The sequence below is a fragment of the Antrostomus carolinensis genome, unplaced genomic scaffold (genome assembly GCF_000700745.2).
Source record: "Antrostomus carolinensis isolate BGI_N321 unplaced genomic scaffold, ASM70074v2 scaffold20140, whole genome shotgun sequence".
Lineage (NCBI taxonomy): Eukaryota > Metazoa > Chordata > Aves > Caprimulgiformes > Caprimulgidae > Antrostomus > Antrostomus carolinensis.
Window position 1 is genome coordinate 1 of NW_010287950.1, and position 15,435 is coordinate 15,435.

The 15,435-nt window shown below is 39.6% G+C and overlaps 1 protein-coding gene across 1 annotated transcript in view; it reads right to left on the reverse strand.

Moving 5' to 3' along the window:
* Positions 1-215: 215 nt before the first annotated feature.
* Positions 216-15,435, reverse strand: part of LOC104522653 (cytosolic phospholipase A2 beta-like) — a gene marked incomplete at its 3' end in the record, with an annotated part of 21,335 nt that continues 6,115 nt past the window's right edge. Inside the window, exons 2-17 of the mRNA XM_029084255.1 lie at positions 14,879-14,951; positions 13,654-13,830; positions 12,899-13,035; positions 12,065-12,196; positions 10,815-10,873; positions 9,035-9,077; positions 7,786-7,849; positions 7,229-7,356; positions 6,998-7,108; positions 5,979-6,016; positions 4,939-5,074; positions 3,819-3,955; positions 3,354-3,576; positions 2,642-2,759; positions 1,458-1,595; positions 216-320 (exon numbers count right to left, since the gene is read on the reverse strand). Of these exons, the coding sequence (XP_028940088.1) occupies positions 216-320; positions 1,458-1,595; positions 2,642-2,759; positions 3,354-3,576; positions 3,819-3,955; positions 4,939-5,074; positions 5,979-6,016; positions 6,998-7,108; positions 7,229-7,356; positions 7,786-7,849; positions 9,035-9,077; positions 10,815-10,873; positions 12,065-12,196; positions 12,899-13,035; positions 13,654-13,830; positions 14,879-14,951 (1,819 nt within the window). The remainder of the gene's footprint in view (positions 321-1,457; positions 1,596-2,641; positions 2,760-3,353; positions 3,577-3,818; positions 3,956-4,938; positions 5,075-5,978; positions 6,017-6,997; positions 7,109-7,228; positions 7,357-7,785; positions 7,850-9,034; positions 9,078-10,814; positions 10,874-12,064; positions 12,197-12,898; positions 13,036-13,653; positions 13,831-14,878; positions 14,952-15,435) is intronic.

Below are 15,435 nucleotides of genomic sequence, written 5' to 3' on the forward strand. Positions count from 1 at the left end.
AAATAAAATAAAATAAAATAAAATAATTAAAATCTCACATAGTACAGGTGCAAATCACACTGGAAGATCCACAGTGAGGCAACACAACATGCAGCAATTTAGGGAGAACATGTGAGAGATTATTCACAAACAGTAACAGTAGTGTATCTTTCTTAATCTTCTCCTGAACAGGAGACACTCTGGTCAAAAACAAATACTGATTTTGAAACTCTTACCTATATCTACCATATCTTTGGCCCATCGTTCCCAGAATTCATTTGAATTTGAGGACCAGTACAAGCCATCCAGCAAATTCCTAGTAAAGATGTTTGTCCAAAGACCTGCAAGTCAAACCACATGGGAAAACTATTGCACCACCGCATGTTCACCCCTGACTATAACAAGTACCCATGCTACATATTATTGACCCACATGAACTGACCCTGTGATGACACAGCTTCAGCTGGAGGTTCAAACATAATGGTGTCAGCACTTCAGTGCTCTTTCTAAAGAGATAGCTACACAAAGACCATTCACTGTACAGTACAGAGTAACAAAATAAGAGGTATCAGTCACCGAAACGATATTTTGGAGTGTTTACTTGTGAAAGAAAGCAGGCTTTGGAAGCATGGTGAAGCCATAGAATCATAAGGCCCTTTTTTAAACTGATTTATTCTTTAAATTGATCTCAAGACCAATATTTTCCATTCAGGGATGTTTTGTTTCTGAGGTGTTCAAATGGCCCAGGATCAAAATAGAATTGGCTCCATGTACTTTTGGAAAAGAAAGAACTAGCCTTTGTCATAAGCCACATGCCAGGTGGAACAATTCAATCTCTAGCAGACTTCATAGTGAGAGAAATATTTTTGTCCCCACTGGACCCTTGGTTCTAGTATCAAAAGCTGAAATTCTGACAAGGATTTAAAATCTGCCCGAGGCAGATGAATTCCTCTGACTAGCTGCTTTTCCCCTTTTCTTTCCCTTCAGAAGTAGAACAGACAGTCAAAGCAGCTGTTGGAGGTTAAAAGGGCAGGGAAGATTAGTGACACTGTTCTCAACCCACAAAGCTCAAAGTTCTCGCCTTTGTGGGATGTTCTAGATGAGTTATGTTTTATTTTCAGTTCCTTCCAATTCTACCCTGGCAATGCATTGTCTAGAAATATAGTGATGAAGTTGAAGAGTTGATGACTGCTCAGGGAAGGAAGGCTTATTATTTCTTCAACTTGCATTCTCCACTTTCTTTTTTGGTTCAGAAAAATGGGAAGGGGAATAATGCTGCAACTGTCCCAAATCTGCCCAAGTTAAAAGGAGTGAAAGGAGCTTTATAAGGAGCAGAAGTGTACAAAAGGGGTAAAAAGCCCATTGAATCAAGACCTAGAGTAGACCTGCTGGCAAGGAGTGTTGTACACAGACCAGTGGCTAGCTAGTTGCATGTTTTCTACCATGCTGTAATTAATTATAGTGCACTGCTAGATCACCTTCCAGATAGCAGATCCGAGATTCTGGTAGCTTCTTCACTCGCCTTCCCATAAAGAACTCGCTGTCAAAATATTCAGAACGAATGGAGGCTCCGTATTTCGGTATGGCCACCTCATAAGGAGAGAACTCTGCCCACTCTATAAAAGAATTGACATGTGGCGTGTTTACTATAATAAAAATAAGAAAACAAAACCTTCCCCTGTGGATAAAGCTATCCACAAGCTCCATGGATTATGCTTGTCTCAGCAGTTCTGTACTATCAGTAGCTTTGTATTTCAAACTACACTGTACAGCTCCATACAGAACGATGATCTGCATACAAAAGGGACTAGCTTTTTCACCTCAAAAGGAGTCCAATGTTAGCTTCAAAAGTTAGATTCATATTTCTGTATAAAGATGCAGGGATCCCACTTGCCTCTCTAAGTCAAGAGCATCAAATATACAACATTCAAGTGTGATCCAACCTGCCAGGAATGACTGGCATGAAACCTCTACTAACCCAAACTTGTCAGTCTACATGATAGAACAAAGCAGCCTGGAGACATATCAGCAATGAACTAGAAAGTATCACAGTGCGGGCATGGCTGAGTGGTTCTCTGACTCAAGCTGTTCTCTACATGTATTGCAGTGGAACAGTAGCCATAAACCTAACCAAATGTCAGTATTAACTCCTGTTTCCTTTCAGTATCTTCTCATTTTAGTACCTCTTGCTGAATGTAGCCTGTGTCTATTGAAAGGGTGTCATATCACCACCCATCATAGCAGTCATACTCCATTTTCAATACTCTCATCAGTGCAGTATTTAGGGAAGTGAAAATTACATTTCACAGCACCTCTACAAACTAAGGAATCATCAAAGCCATTTTATAGGTGTGGAACTAAGGCAGAAAAAGGTCACGTGATTTGCCCACACTCACTCACAGTGTCTGTGGCAAAACTAGAACTTCAGCCCCGATCTTCAGAAATGCCCTGTTGGTGCCTGAGGATGTTATCCAGTAGATTTGCTCTTTCTAATCAACACCCAGCAGTTCACAAAAAAGACAAACATTTTATTAAAAGATGAATACTGAGTCAGAGCAAGCAACAGATGTATTCCCTTTTTATTCTTACACACACACGCACCCTCCTTCCAAATTCTCTTTAGTCCCTACTCAGAGTCAGGGAAAACTCTAGGAATACTTACCTCTAAATTTGAAAGTACTGAACTTTTCCTCTTTCACATTGAGGACTGAATAGAAAGGCAATGGGTTTTGTCCATGCTCCAGTGCTTTGCGCTGGTCTGTGAGTTTGTACTTTCTTGGCTAATCAAAGAGATAAATCACAGTAAACCTCTGGAAGAGCATAAGGCAAAAAAACCTGACACAACCTACCTGAGAACAGACAGACAACAGATGTTTTACAACCCAGGGGAATTTGTGAGTCACATTTTCATAAGATACCTCTTCACGTTCCTGCACTTTCCTCCCTGGTTGCCTTTTTGATACCTAATAACCTCTTCATTAATACCTAAGTGCCTTGATTGCTTGCATCCCACGGATCTTTACTGAGACTGACACTAATGTTCAAATGAGGACGTATTACTCTAGCTCTTCAGTGTCCAACTAGAAACAGAGTTTAAAAGACCTGACTCTCCAGGGAGGATTGCTCAGTTCTTTCTGAAAGTTTGCCAACTGAAGTCACTAGCTGCTGGGCACCCTAGTACAGAGGCATCTTCAAACCATTAGCTACCTAGGAAAATCCTGGCTACAAGATCCTCTGTCCTTGTTTACAAATCACACTGGGATGCCTCAGTCACTTTGAATTTGTTCCACACATTACGTCATGCCCTGAAAGAGTAAAGCTCTAAAGAAAATGAGTGGATGTTTCACAGATGTGTGGTAGGACTGTGTACATACCCGTTCATGCAAGAACATTTCCTGAACAAGTGACCACAGAGTTGTAAAAGATGAGACATGTCCTGCTTTTGTCCTTTCAGCTATTTCCTTGTGATAATACTTCAGATGCTCTATAGACATAAGGTTGAGCTTGCATTTTGTCACTTGTTCTTTTACTGCCTTAAGTGGCCCCTCTAGACTCTTCTGTGACCAGTCAGCATGCTCATACAGGTCTGCTAGGGTCCTAAAGAACAGAAACATGAGAAAATAATCCATTTATGTTTGGATGATTTTGGAAAATGAATCCACTTCCATCAAAGAAGAGAATCAGTAAGCCTAAACTGAAGTTATGATTGAGAGCCAATAGTAATAGCTTTACCAAGGAATTACATTCACTTATTAACAACTGAAGACTTCCAAAGAGATGCTGTGTGGAAATATAGTGTCACAGTCATTCCAAATGCAAATCTCATTTTCTATACGCACCATGTTGAGCCAGAAGCCCCAGTGACATAGGTAACACAATCCAACAGATTTAGCTTCTGAAGAGCTAAGAGGTGGCCAAACATAGCTGACATTGCTCTGAGACCTCCACCTGTTGCCATAACAGCTATTACTGGGACCTGTTCAAAACAGAAGTATTATCTTCAAAAAGTTACTCACTTGCCTGCTTGGAAAAGTCTAATTACAGCTCTTAGAATTTTCTCAGCAGATTTCATTGAAGAACAATGTAATTAAATCAACATTCAGCCAGTCTTTACCAGTGCCTCTTTAAATTAACCTCTGGATAGTCAGTGGGTTACCTTAACTTGGGAAAGCTTGGATGAGTTTGAATATGCAGTGATTTTTAACCTTCCTTCCTCCCCTTCTTCTTTATAATTGGAATTGCAATGATTAATAACAGGTAATGATATAATTTTATTATAAATAACAAAAATTACAATAAGTGTAATCAAGAATGGATTCAAGGAAGTCCTGAGCAGAGTTCAGAAAAAAATATAACGATTCTTTGAACAGCATCCATTCAACAAATACAATTCCAGCAAGAAAATAAATGTTCACTTAAAAATTCACTCTGGATCTTGGCAACAAAACATACTTCAGATGGAGTTTGTTATAAAATGTTCTTTTTCCACCCTGAAGAATTTTGATTTTTTTTTTGTTAAAAGTGTTCTAAAAATGTTAAAAAAAAAGTAAGTCTAAAGAAGGGACATTACCATTATTTCATAAATATCTATGTGAGGTGAATGTCAAATACTCTTGTTTTCCTACTTGGTTTGGATTGTCTGGCTAGGCTGTCTAACACAATGTACCAATGTCTCGTATCTTGCTGACCCTCTGCATGACTCAGTTGGAAACTCTGGCTTTGAAGAGTGGTACATTATGCCCTTGGGAATTTGACCCATTGAAAAGAATGGAGGCATGAATAGCTGAGCTGAAATTTTAGATGAGTATGGGGTATGCCCCACTGAGAACTTCTGTTCTGCTGCCATTCAAATCAAGGGGTTTGTCATCAACATGCTAAAACTACTAGAAATTTTGTGGGGAGTTGTGCCATCCTAATTCAATAGATCCACACCCCATGCTTAGATTCCAGCTCACAGACCTCACGTCCATGTAGATCTCTTTCCAGATGAAGAACCCTTTTCAGGGCACTGGCAACCACTCTCTTCCTTTTTTGCAAGAATTCTTGCTCTTCTCGACACAGATCATACCCTAAGCGCACATCCAGCTTTTCTGTGCTGTAACATAAATAAATCCAGAGGTACAGGATTGGTGGTTAAAATGTATATGGATCTATTTTCAGCAACTGCAGTCCACTAAATATAATAAAAAATCATGATTCGCTGTTCAGATTTAGAGACAGAAATGCAGCTTCCAGTTTCAAAGAAATCAACTGCTTTGCTTCTATGTGGTCTCTTTATTTTCTGATGTTTAATTGTAAGCTTTACTGCCAGCTAAGGATAGCAAATATGAAAAAAGAAAGGCTCCTTTGTGTCCTTCAGTAACTTTGTAAGCTGAATCTTTTGTATTTCTGCTTCCTATAATTTCTGAGCAAAGGGTGACTTGAACCTAACAAGGTCTTTCATGGGGATTCATACCACAGTTTTATACAAAAACAGTACAATGAAAAAGATATTCAAATAATTTTGGTTTATTTGTTGTCTGTCTCATTATTTTATAGTGTAAAATTTCACTTTCCCTAGCTTGTGCTTTTTTCTATTGATATTACCAGAGCCACAAATCTATTTTCTTAAGAATACCTGTGTGGTTTGAGTCATGTATGTACTCTGGATGTTTTGCTTATTTCAAACTCCCTTTTCCCTCTGCTTTCTTCCCGCTTCTATGTCCCTTTTGAAGAAGCCTCCACTCTCAGTCTTTGGTTCTTTGATGCAAGGGACACTAAGTGACTAAGTTCCTCACTGTTTGAAATTATCATAATTTTTTTTTGCATCCTGGCATGACTCTCTTGCCCCAAGGACAGTGAACTTTGATCTGTCGTAGTGACTCTTTATTGGTGACTTAACTATTGTTATATTTTGCCCCTAGTCTTCTGTGTTCCTTGTATCTAAATAAAGGATACTGTTTTAGAATTCACAGTTCAAAGAGCAATAAAACCTTTAGAGAAAAAAACAGTCTTCTTACCAATCATTTAACTGGAGGTACAACTGCAGTGGCACATTCTATAAACAAAGAAACGAGAGCAGGAATATGAATGACTGGAAAAAAGAGAAGTTTTGAAATCCAGATTTTCAGCACCTCCTGGAATGCCCCACCACTACCACCCTGCATACAGTTTTTTGGAAAGATGAAGAGGTAGGAGGAGTCCAAGTGGCTAGACAAATGGGCTGTGAAACAAGATTTCTTCCTCACTGTGAATATACCTCCATGAACTATCCTAAACCACCAGCAGTATTGACACCCTCCTATTCTTGAGGATGAAGAACAGCAGCCAGGGAAATATAGTGATACGAAGAGGAAATACAAGTCACTACATCCTTTCAAAAAGATACTGGAGGGAAAAGAGAGTCCCCACAGAGAGATGGGGAATCACTAGTGGCAAAACAGACACTCATTCTCCCTTCTATTTATGGGAAAGGCTGCTAAGAAATTCTTTTCCTTCTGTTTTTGCCTCTCATTTGCTGCAAGGTCTGGGAAAGGATGTCTGACTATTAACAGATTCACCTGGCCACATTACTACTGCTTTTAAAGCAATTTCAGAGTTGTATCTCTCCACCAGTTACCATCATGACTGTATGCATAGAAGAACGTGAACAGAATTGTTCTCTGTGGGTAAGATTCAACTCATCTTACTTTAGCCATCTAAAATTTAGGTATATAGACTGAGCTAGCCATCCAGGCTTGATAAAGATCAGTGGGGCATCCCAAAGCCTCACCAGGGTATTGAGTATTCTCCTTTAACTGTGTAAGGACAGCAGAGATTGGTCTCAAATGCATCTAAAACTGGTAAGGATGAATTCTCAATTATTGAGTTTATTGACAGAAAATTGATATTTCTCTGAGAACACTAGCCTTTTTCACAGAAAACTTGTATTCTCACTCAGACTTACTGGCTGATTTTTTGTTAAAATTTTGTGTTGTTAAATACTGAAGGCTACTTTACTCTTGTCTCCAAAAGGTCATACAAATGGTGAAGCACTTACATGTCTTACAGGGAGGGTTACTTTCACTCTATGTCCAACAGGGAGAAATTTCAGTGGTACTGTTAAGGTGTCACTTAAATTGCTGTTGTCATCTTCCTTATCAGAAACTTTCTACAGAGAATAAAAAACCATGGTTTTTATTCACAGAAAATAAATACAGTTCTTTACTGTTTCGGTGACGCTGGAAATAAGCAAGCAGTATGAACAGTGGTATTATATCATGCCCGTTACCTGCAGTCTGACTTTTAGAACTGGCTCCCAAGCCTTCACACAATGAAAGTAGAAAGTATCGGTCTCCTCTGTAGTTTTCTGTGTTCCCTCATGAGATGCAGGCACCGTAAGCACGAGATTTTTACCCTCTAGTGAAAACAAATTTGTTTAGAGAGTAATACTGCTGTTCAGGCAAAATAGATAACAAAGTTGGCAAACTTTCTGCTGGAGTCATTCCCTGTGGCAAGTCCTCTGTAGGCTGCCACACTGGGCACCAGTTCCCTACAGCATGGGAACTGGTACTCTTGCCTTTACCCCATAGCTTGGAGTGCTCCTAGAGTCAGCACTCTCATACTTCCACCAGCAAAGTTTACTGTGTCCAAACTTGATAGCTTTGAGGAAAACAGAGACATCAGTGTTAAAACTGGAAGCAGTGAAGGACTTTCACTGCATTACATTTTGTTGTCTTTAGAACATTCTTAGTCATCTCTGTATCCTAAAGTGCCTCCATCTGGGTCTGAATTGCTATAATGAGGTTGATTTGGTCATGCCTTCACTTCACAGAGAAATCAGCATACCTGTCAAATATTTCCTACTTTCATTAGCATCCACTTGCACTTCCAAGCAGCAAACCTCACGGGACTGTAAAAGACAGGAGTGGAAAAGTGTGAAGATACCAAATGCCACATCTGCAGCGAATAATTCAATATCATGCAGACAACCACTAGCTATAATATAGAGCCAACTAAACTGGTCTCAGTGCTGGAAGCAACCCAGCTGCACAAGAGTAAATTCAGAGCTCATTATCCCAGGAGAGTAGCCCAGTTACACTGCTTCAGAACTAGCTTGTCCATACAGTGGTGCATTGCCAGGGGTTGTTATACCCATTCAAGTTATCCCAAAATCAGGAAACTGTACAACACACTGATGCCCAAGCACAGCTACACATATATCTGATAATTATTTAGGAAGGGTGGGGGAAAGCACGTGATGATGAGTTTTTGTGTATTGTGGCTGTGATTAGTCTACAAGGCATCTTCTTGTTGGTCTTGTTGTAGGGAGAGCATAGATTTATTCCACCCTACCCTCCACCTGAGTCATTCCAGTTCACCTTTAATAACTCATCCCAGGACAGCTTTCCAAGCATTACAGCTACTATGCCTCACACAGAAAATGAGGGGGAAAGAACAGAATAAGTGTTATTCTGCCTCAGGGGTATTAAAGGGTAGCATCTGGAAATCATGTGCAGGCTTGGAGTAGTTGGCATGAAGTACTTTGTACTCCTTAGCTGCTGGGCCAGCCCAAGGAGATAGGTAATGCACCACATGCTGACTAATACCAGAAGAGGACTCTATGTTTCAACAACTAAAATAACTCTTTATTAAAAAACTCATCCAAAAAGCTGTTAGATAACCTTCCAGTTCATAGGCACATTGAATACTTACTATTGCCTTCTACAGACTCCTCCCTTTTATAACCTTTGTTTTTCCTGACAAGTGCTATACTGCATTACATGAAGCACAAATAGGTTTCACTTTAAACACCAACAAACATGGGGTTCTGCAACATTAACAAACCACAGCTGGGCCAAATATTGACATTTGTCATCCCTGAGGACTTCAAAAAACACAGTTTCTATTTTTGCATGGAGGGGGCAAGAGTTAAGCTATAAGGAATGGGAATTGTCCCACCGCTTTTCCTTTATAATGCACACCATAATCTTATCTATCATGGTAGCTTCTGTTCTCTCTATAAAATGTCAGGTGGCTGAGGGGAAGAGGAGAGAATCAAAAGCCACTCCAAGGTAAATTCATATGTGACCCTTACCACTAGGACATCATTGGTAATGAGGTGCTCTGGAGGGCCAGGACTGAAAAGACAGAATGAAAAAAAAACAAACAAACAAAAGCTGTGTCAGTATCTGGTATTTTTTAAAAAATAGTAGTTTTATGACCTTTCCTGCTTAAAATTGAATATACTTATGTCAGTAACACAATTTGATTTCTAAAAGGCATAACACACGATCCTGCTAAGAACATGAACTAAAATATAATAGCCAACCAAGAAGAAAGGCAGGGCAGCCCATAAAAATGCTTAAAACTATATGCTAAAATACAGCAGAACAAAGACACATTGGTCTGTGTGGAATCATGCCATGCTATTAACAAATGACCATGTGACTTGAGGAAAGCAAAGACTCCTATTAATGTGTTCTGCAAACACTTATTAGTAAAGACATTTCTGACTGTTCCAGATTATAATTTACAACTGATCACAAATGAACGGCAAATAAGAATTAGTTCTCACTGTGCTATATGTATGACTGGAAAACACAGAGGTAAGTAATAGAGTCTTTGTCCCAGACAATTTACCTTGTGAGATCTAGGTCTGTCACTGAATGGATGTAGTTATTTAATACTACGAGTAACCTACAGAGTCTACTAACAGCATCTCTCATTAAGGCCAATACTCCAACATCATTATGTTACACACATTCATAAGCACTTTCATATATCTGAAAAGACCACTAAAGTTATGTAGTATGTAATAAAAGTCCGGGGTATTTTATCAAGCACCACTTCCAGCCTTAAAACTTCTATTTCAGCTGTAGAATGTACTTAAATAGAAATAATTGGGTTTGACCTCCAAGGATGGAGAATCCCCCATGTGCCTTAAAACTTGAATGGTGAAAGGTGTTCCTCTTATTTCTAGTCTGAATCTACTCAGTCCAGTTTTCAAGCACTGCATCTCGTTCTGTCCTTTTTATATTTCTGGCTGTGATTGTTTCCATATTCACAGGAGTTGCTTATACAATCTCTTAATGTATCTCTCATAGATAAATTAAATAGATTTTCTTGAATTTCACTGTGGGAGGAATTAACCAAGAACACCAATGATTTTGTTCTGCAGCTTTTCCATGTTTAAAAATGACACCTTATTTACAGTTCCTTCATCTAATCATGCAGTTAGTCAGATTTGACTGTATATATTCCTTTATTTTTGTAATGCTAAACTCAAATATGCCAGAATGTGTAGTTTAGGGGGTTTTTCAGCCAAATTATGATAGCATTTAAGAGAGAGATAAAGTTTATATTATAGGCTTTGTTCTCCTCCAGACAATGTTGATTACCACTTTGAGGGGAGTGGCCTTAATTTCATTATTGGTGATTGTATATTTTTTCAGTTTAACTAAGCTATTACCTAATGGATGACTTTTCTAATACTGTCTACATAACTCTAACTATATATCATGATAATAATACAAGTTTTCTGGTCTTTTAGAAACACTACAGTGTTCTAGGCATTGTTTAATTAATATTAACAGCTTGAAGAGCACCTCTGTTAAGTTTTACATGCATCTGGTGTACCAGTTATTACATCGTGCCAATATTACTACATTGCCAGGATCAGGATATACATGTCAAACAGAAGGTAAGATTTATATGAAATGCACTGAAAGGTAGAATCAGCTGGGGAAGTTAAGGTAAAAAGAAGTTTGAAATGGTAATTTCAGCTCACTGCTTGGAGGAAGAGCTGGAAGCAGGTCCTCTTTCTCTGAGATATTATTGCTCCCTGGCAGATCTTTCAGCTTTGGAATTTTACTCACATTCTTTCCATCCAGAATTCCACTTCCAAACTTTCCCATTTCCTTCTGCAGCTCTCTTTCTGAAAAACAACACCAACAAAAAAGGGTAAAATAAATATGGATTATGGAGGCTGCAAGAATTTGCCAGTATAGACATATCTAAAAAGCACTTCCATGGCTGACATTTCTGCTAATGTCACCAAAAAAGCTGTGTGTTACCTCTTTCCAGAGCTGAGATTGCAATGGAAACCACAGCCTTTGGAAGATTAATATTCTCCCATTGTGGGATATGTAGCATTATACTTATTTCCAAAGATATAATCAGAGAGGGAAAACTTAAATGAAACAGAAATATAATGGCTTTCTGCAAAGATGCTGTGCATGGGGGGGAAAGGCATTGAAGTCCAGCAACAAATGTGACTAATGGCAGTATCATTTCCATGTACAAACCATTTAAATCAGATTCACACTCAATCCAGCAGAGCACTCTGGACTGAGGTGGTTATTGAATCATTGTATTTCCCAGTGACTCACTCACTAGCTGAGAAGTGCATGGCACCATCCTGCAGAGTCACTGGGAAGATCCATGTTAACAGCTTTCAGCATTTGGGAAGTAGTTGTTCTTTTGGGTATGAACTGTGTCCTTCCTGCAATGAGCATGTAGCAATAACTCAGCCACAGCTCAGACAAGCCCAGGAACTGTCACAGACCTACCCCAGCTTTGTTCTCTGGACAACAGTTATGGGCTTAACAGAATACCAAAGATGTTAGGAGAACAGATGTCCTTTTAATATGGGCTAGAGAAACCTAGTTTCCTACAAGGAAACCCAGCATGAACACCAATAGGAGAAACCTGAAAGAATCATTTAATTCAAGTGGTGAGTGGATTGTCTTCATGTTTTTAATAGAAGTTGCCATTTAAAAGGAAATGTCCTCTAAGCATGGCAAAAGTGGAATAAACCCAAAAGCTAAGAAAGTTATTTATTTGGGTTATAAAATATAAAAATGACTATTTACAGATGCTAGCTGTTAACATATTTTGCCCCTACAGAGATGGTGGGTGTGAGAGAGAAGTGGCTTCATATTCTGTATCTGTGAAAAGAGATTAATGAAGTCACAAAAATTCATCACAATTATATCTGTTTTGATGAAATACTCATGTTACCAATATATATGGATATCTGTTTATGCAGACCTAAAACTCACTTAACATGGAAGCCAATGTGGACAATGAGGTCTGGCTGATCACTCCATGTATTTTCAGTCCTTACCTCTGATTTCAAAGCAAATGTTTCACGCAGTGTCTCTCCAGGTCTGATTCTAGCAACATTAAAAAGAACTGTGAACTGCATGTCATCTTTGGTGAGTGGATCTTCATCACACACTGCCAATTCTAAAATGTTCTGGTAGTAGAAAATAATAAATAAGAACTCTTATTGAGCTGCTATTACACAGAAACAAAAAAATGGTTATAGACTTTTGTAGCTGATTGACTAGCACAGAAGAATAAAGAAACCTGTGCTTTTCTTCAGGAGTTTGCTAACGTGGAACACAGTCATTAAACCCAACCTTGGGAAACTTATCATGGAATAGAAGACAACTACCTTTAAGAGAGAGGTCCCACTATCCTGAGGTAGAAAAAATGTCAGCGATTTGCAACACACTGATAACCCACCCAAAGAACACACTTTGCTCAGTTTCTTCATCCCCAAAGTTCTGTTAATTACACAGCTTAGGATAGGATTAAATTTACTGTCTACACCACAGCAACTCCTCCACCCTTCTCTTACAACCAGTAGAGGAAAAGCTCTTTTTAAATCAACCATGCAAAATAGCCCAGATGAAGCATGCTATACAGTACTTATTTCTCTCAGGTGACAACAAAGGGAGTCAGGACTAGCTCAGGTGTCTACAGACATCACCAATGTCTATAACTAGCTGAGAGGAACACTACACCATGCATCTGCTGTTTTGGGCTAGCCTGGCAGTTGCAAATTCTGTTACACAAGCATTTTCTTAAGTTATTTAGCACAGTTGATCAACGGGGTGTCAACTGAGGATTCCCAGCTATTTAAAATGGTGACATTTCTATTTTTTTTTACTACCTCAACTTCTCTCTGGATCCTAAAGTAGAAAGTCTCATTCCAGACAGGGTTGTCAGAATTCTTGATAGTTTTGGTCTGAAGCTTTCCCTTCGAAGCAGATGGCAGCCACAAGCGCACATAGCAGTCTGATGCAGTCACTGCAGCAGAAAAAAAATTTAAAAACACAATGCCAATATTATAGATTAAACTTAGGGCAAGGCCATGATTCTAGGGACTAATAAATAATACTCCTTTTTTTAAAAAAGAAGAGACCACTGGTTGGAAGCAACCAAAGAAAACCATCTTGGTATACTATCTAATTCCCGGGTAAAATTGCAAACGTACACATACACACACAAAGTACACTAAGAGTCATGTTTTCCATGTGAAGAGAAAGGTAAAAAAGACCCCACTGACCATTCATTGGACATACTCCCTAGAATTCCAGTCAACTATGTTAAAAAAAGTTTAACTGAAACTAGAGCTAGTTCCAAAAAGGGCTGTTAGGATGATTATAGGAAAGGAGAACACATATGACAGAGAAAATCACAGGAGACTGGCTTGCTCCATCTAGCAACACAAACATGCAGAGGGGACGTGACTTCTGTCTAGAAGGGTTAGGTACTTGGGCCAGTGTGGGCCCAAGAACACAAGGGCATGAAGAAGTCAAAAATCTTCATCTCACTTCCAGCCTACATCTACTCCTTATGGTTAGTGCAGTCAGTGCCTCAAGCAGACGTCTTTTGGGAAGAGCCAGGGTGGGAAAGCACATTTACTTTGTGAAGCTTGACAACGGTGTGAAAGGAAATCTCCAAGGTGATGTCTTTCAGAGCTGGAGTCTGGACTTGACTGAAGATGTCTACTGCAGCCCGAGATGCCTAAATACTTCAGACTCGTATCAAGCAGTGAATAACAATGCCCCACAAGGTTTTGGCAGGAAAGTGGAACTGTCCCTTCAATAGAGTAGATAGAAGAGATCATTGAAACTCAGAAATACAGGCCTCGTCACACTACCACCTTTCTAGTGTCCACCTCTGGGCGTTGCAATGTGGCATTTGCCACAGGAATACAGGAAGCCCTTTGGCAGGCAGTGACTCAACCAGCGGGGGATTCGCTCCCTCTGGTCTTCCTGACATCCAGGCTTGGCCAAGGTTGTGCTTGGCCCTGCATGGCAAGATGCAAATGGTCTCAGCTGTAACTCAAGTAACTCACTACAAAGTGATGCTTTTTTGGCTGAACATGTTGCTTTTCACTAGAGGAATACACAGGCCAGAGGTTTCAAGAGTGAGAAAAGGCAGATCAAGGTCTCTGCCCTGACTGAGGAACCCATAGGAGACCTCTGCAAAAATGGCAGCTGACTGGCTGGTCCACAGTACACCTTGAGAAGGAACCATAGGAGGCTGTGAGGGTGAGATAATGAGTTAAAGAAAGTTTAATACAACAGTACACACAAAAGTCTGTTTTGCTTGCACGTGCTTAGGGCTGGATGTACAGAGGCCCTCCTTAAGCAGAAACTATCAATATAATTTAACATGACTGGTCATCTGAGAACAGCAAATACCCCAAATGATATGGTATCTTAGACAGCTTGAAATTCTCTATTTTACTTTTCATTATTGTGTATAATTGATACATTTCAATAAGAGGTCCCTAAATACGTGGCCTGTGTGGCAAAATTCCAGTCCATTATACGATTTACACCAATTATGAACATCAAAACCAAACAACTTCAAGCAGATTGCAGTGTCCTCACAAGGCCTCCATTCCTTTGTTGGCCCAGGAAATTAATCTGGGAGTCTTGGTTTTACCAGTTCCCCGAAATGCCACTAGATAGGTCCTCCAATCTAATGATACCTCAGGCTTTTGATCTAATTATAGCCCTGGCATTAGTACCTCTGTTGCTGTGCTTTATGTACATTGCTTGTATACCTTCAGAACTTAGGAACATTGTTCACTGTGTAAACTCTGCAGGTGACTAAAAAGAATCAAACCACAACTCACACAGGTCTCTTGACTTGATGTTCCTAGCTTGTATGATTCTTACGGAAAGCATGTGGATGGGGCAAAACTTCATCTGCAGAGAAAACAAATGCAATGCAATTAGTTTTATCAGCTCAGAATACAAAAGCAGTATGTATTTTGAACAGTCTGTCCTTCTGTTTGTCTGTTTGGAGTGAGGGGCCCACCCTCCAGTTGAAGTACACCATGCTAAGGTGATAGCAGGATTGTACACTGGGCTATTTGCTAAGAAGCTTGAGTAAATGAAGACAAAGAAAACACAGACTCAGACAATGTCATGGAAAGCTTTCGTAGTCATTCTAGAGGTGCCTATTTCCATACAACCTGATGCATGCATGGCCATGGCAATGGCTGTACTGCCAATCTGCCAAAGGTCCTGTGCCACAGGTAGGACAAAACTGGGCCTTTGGAAGTCAATATGAGGAACTTGCAGCTGCCTGGTGGGCTCCTGGCACAGCACTGACACTAGGCCAGGACATGGTAGTTACCAGCATGCTCTAAAAAACTCTGACTTTGTATCCCAACTAGGATCCAATTTT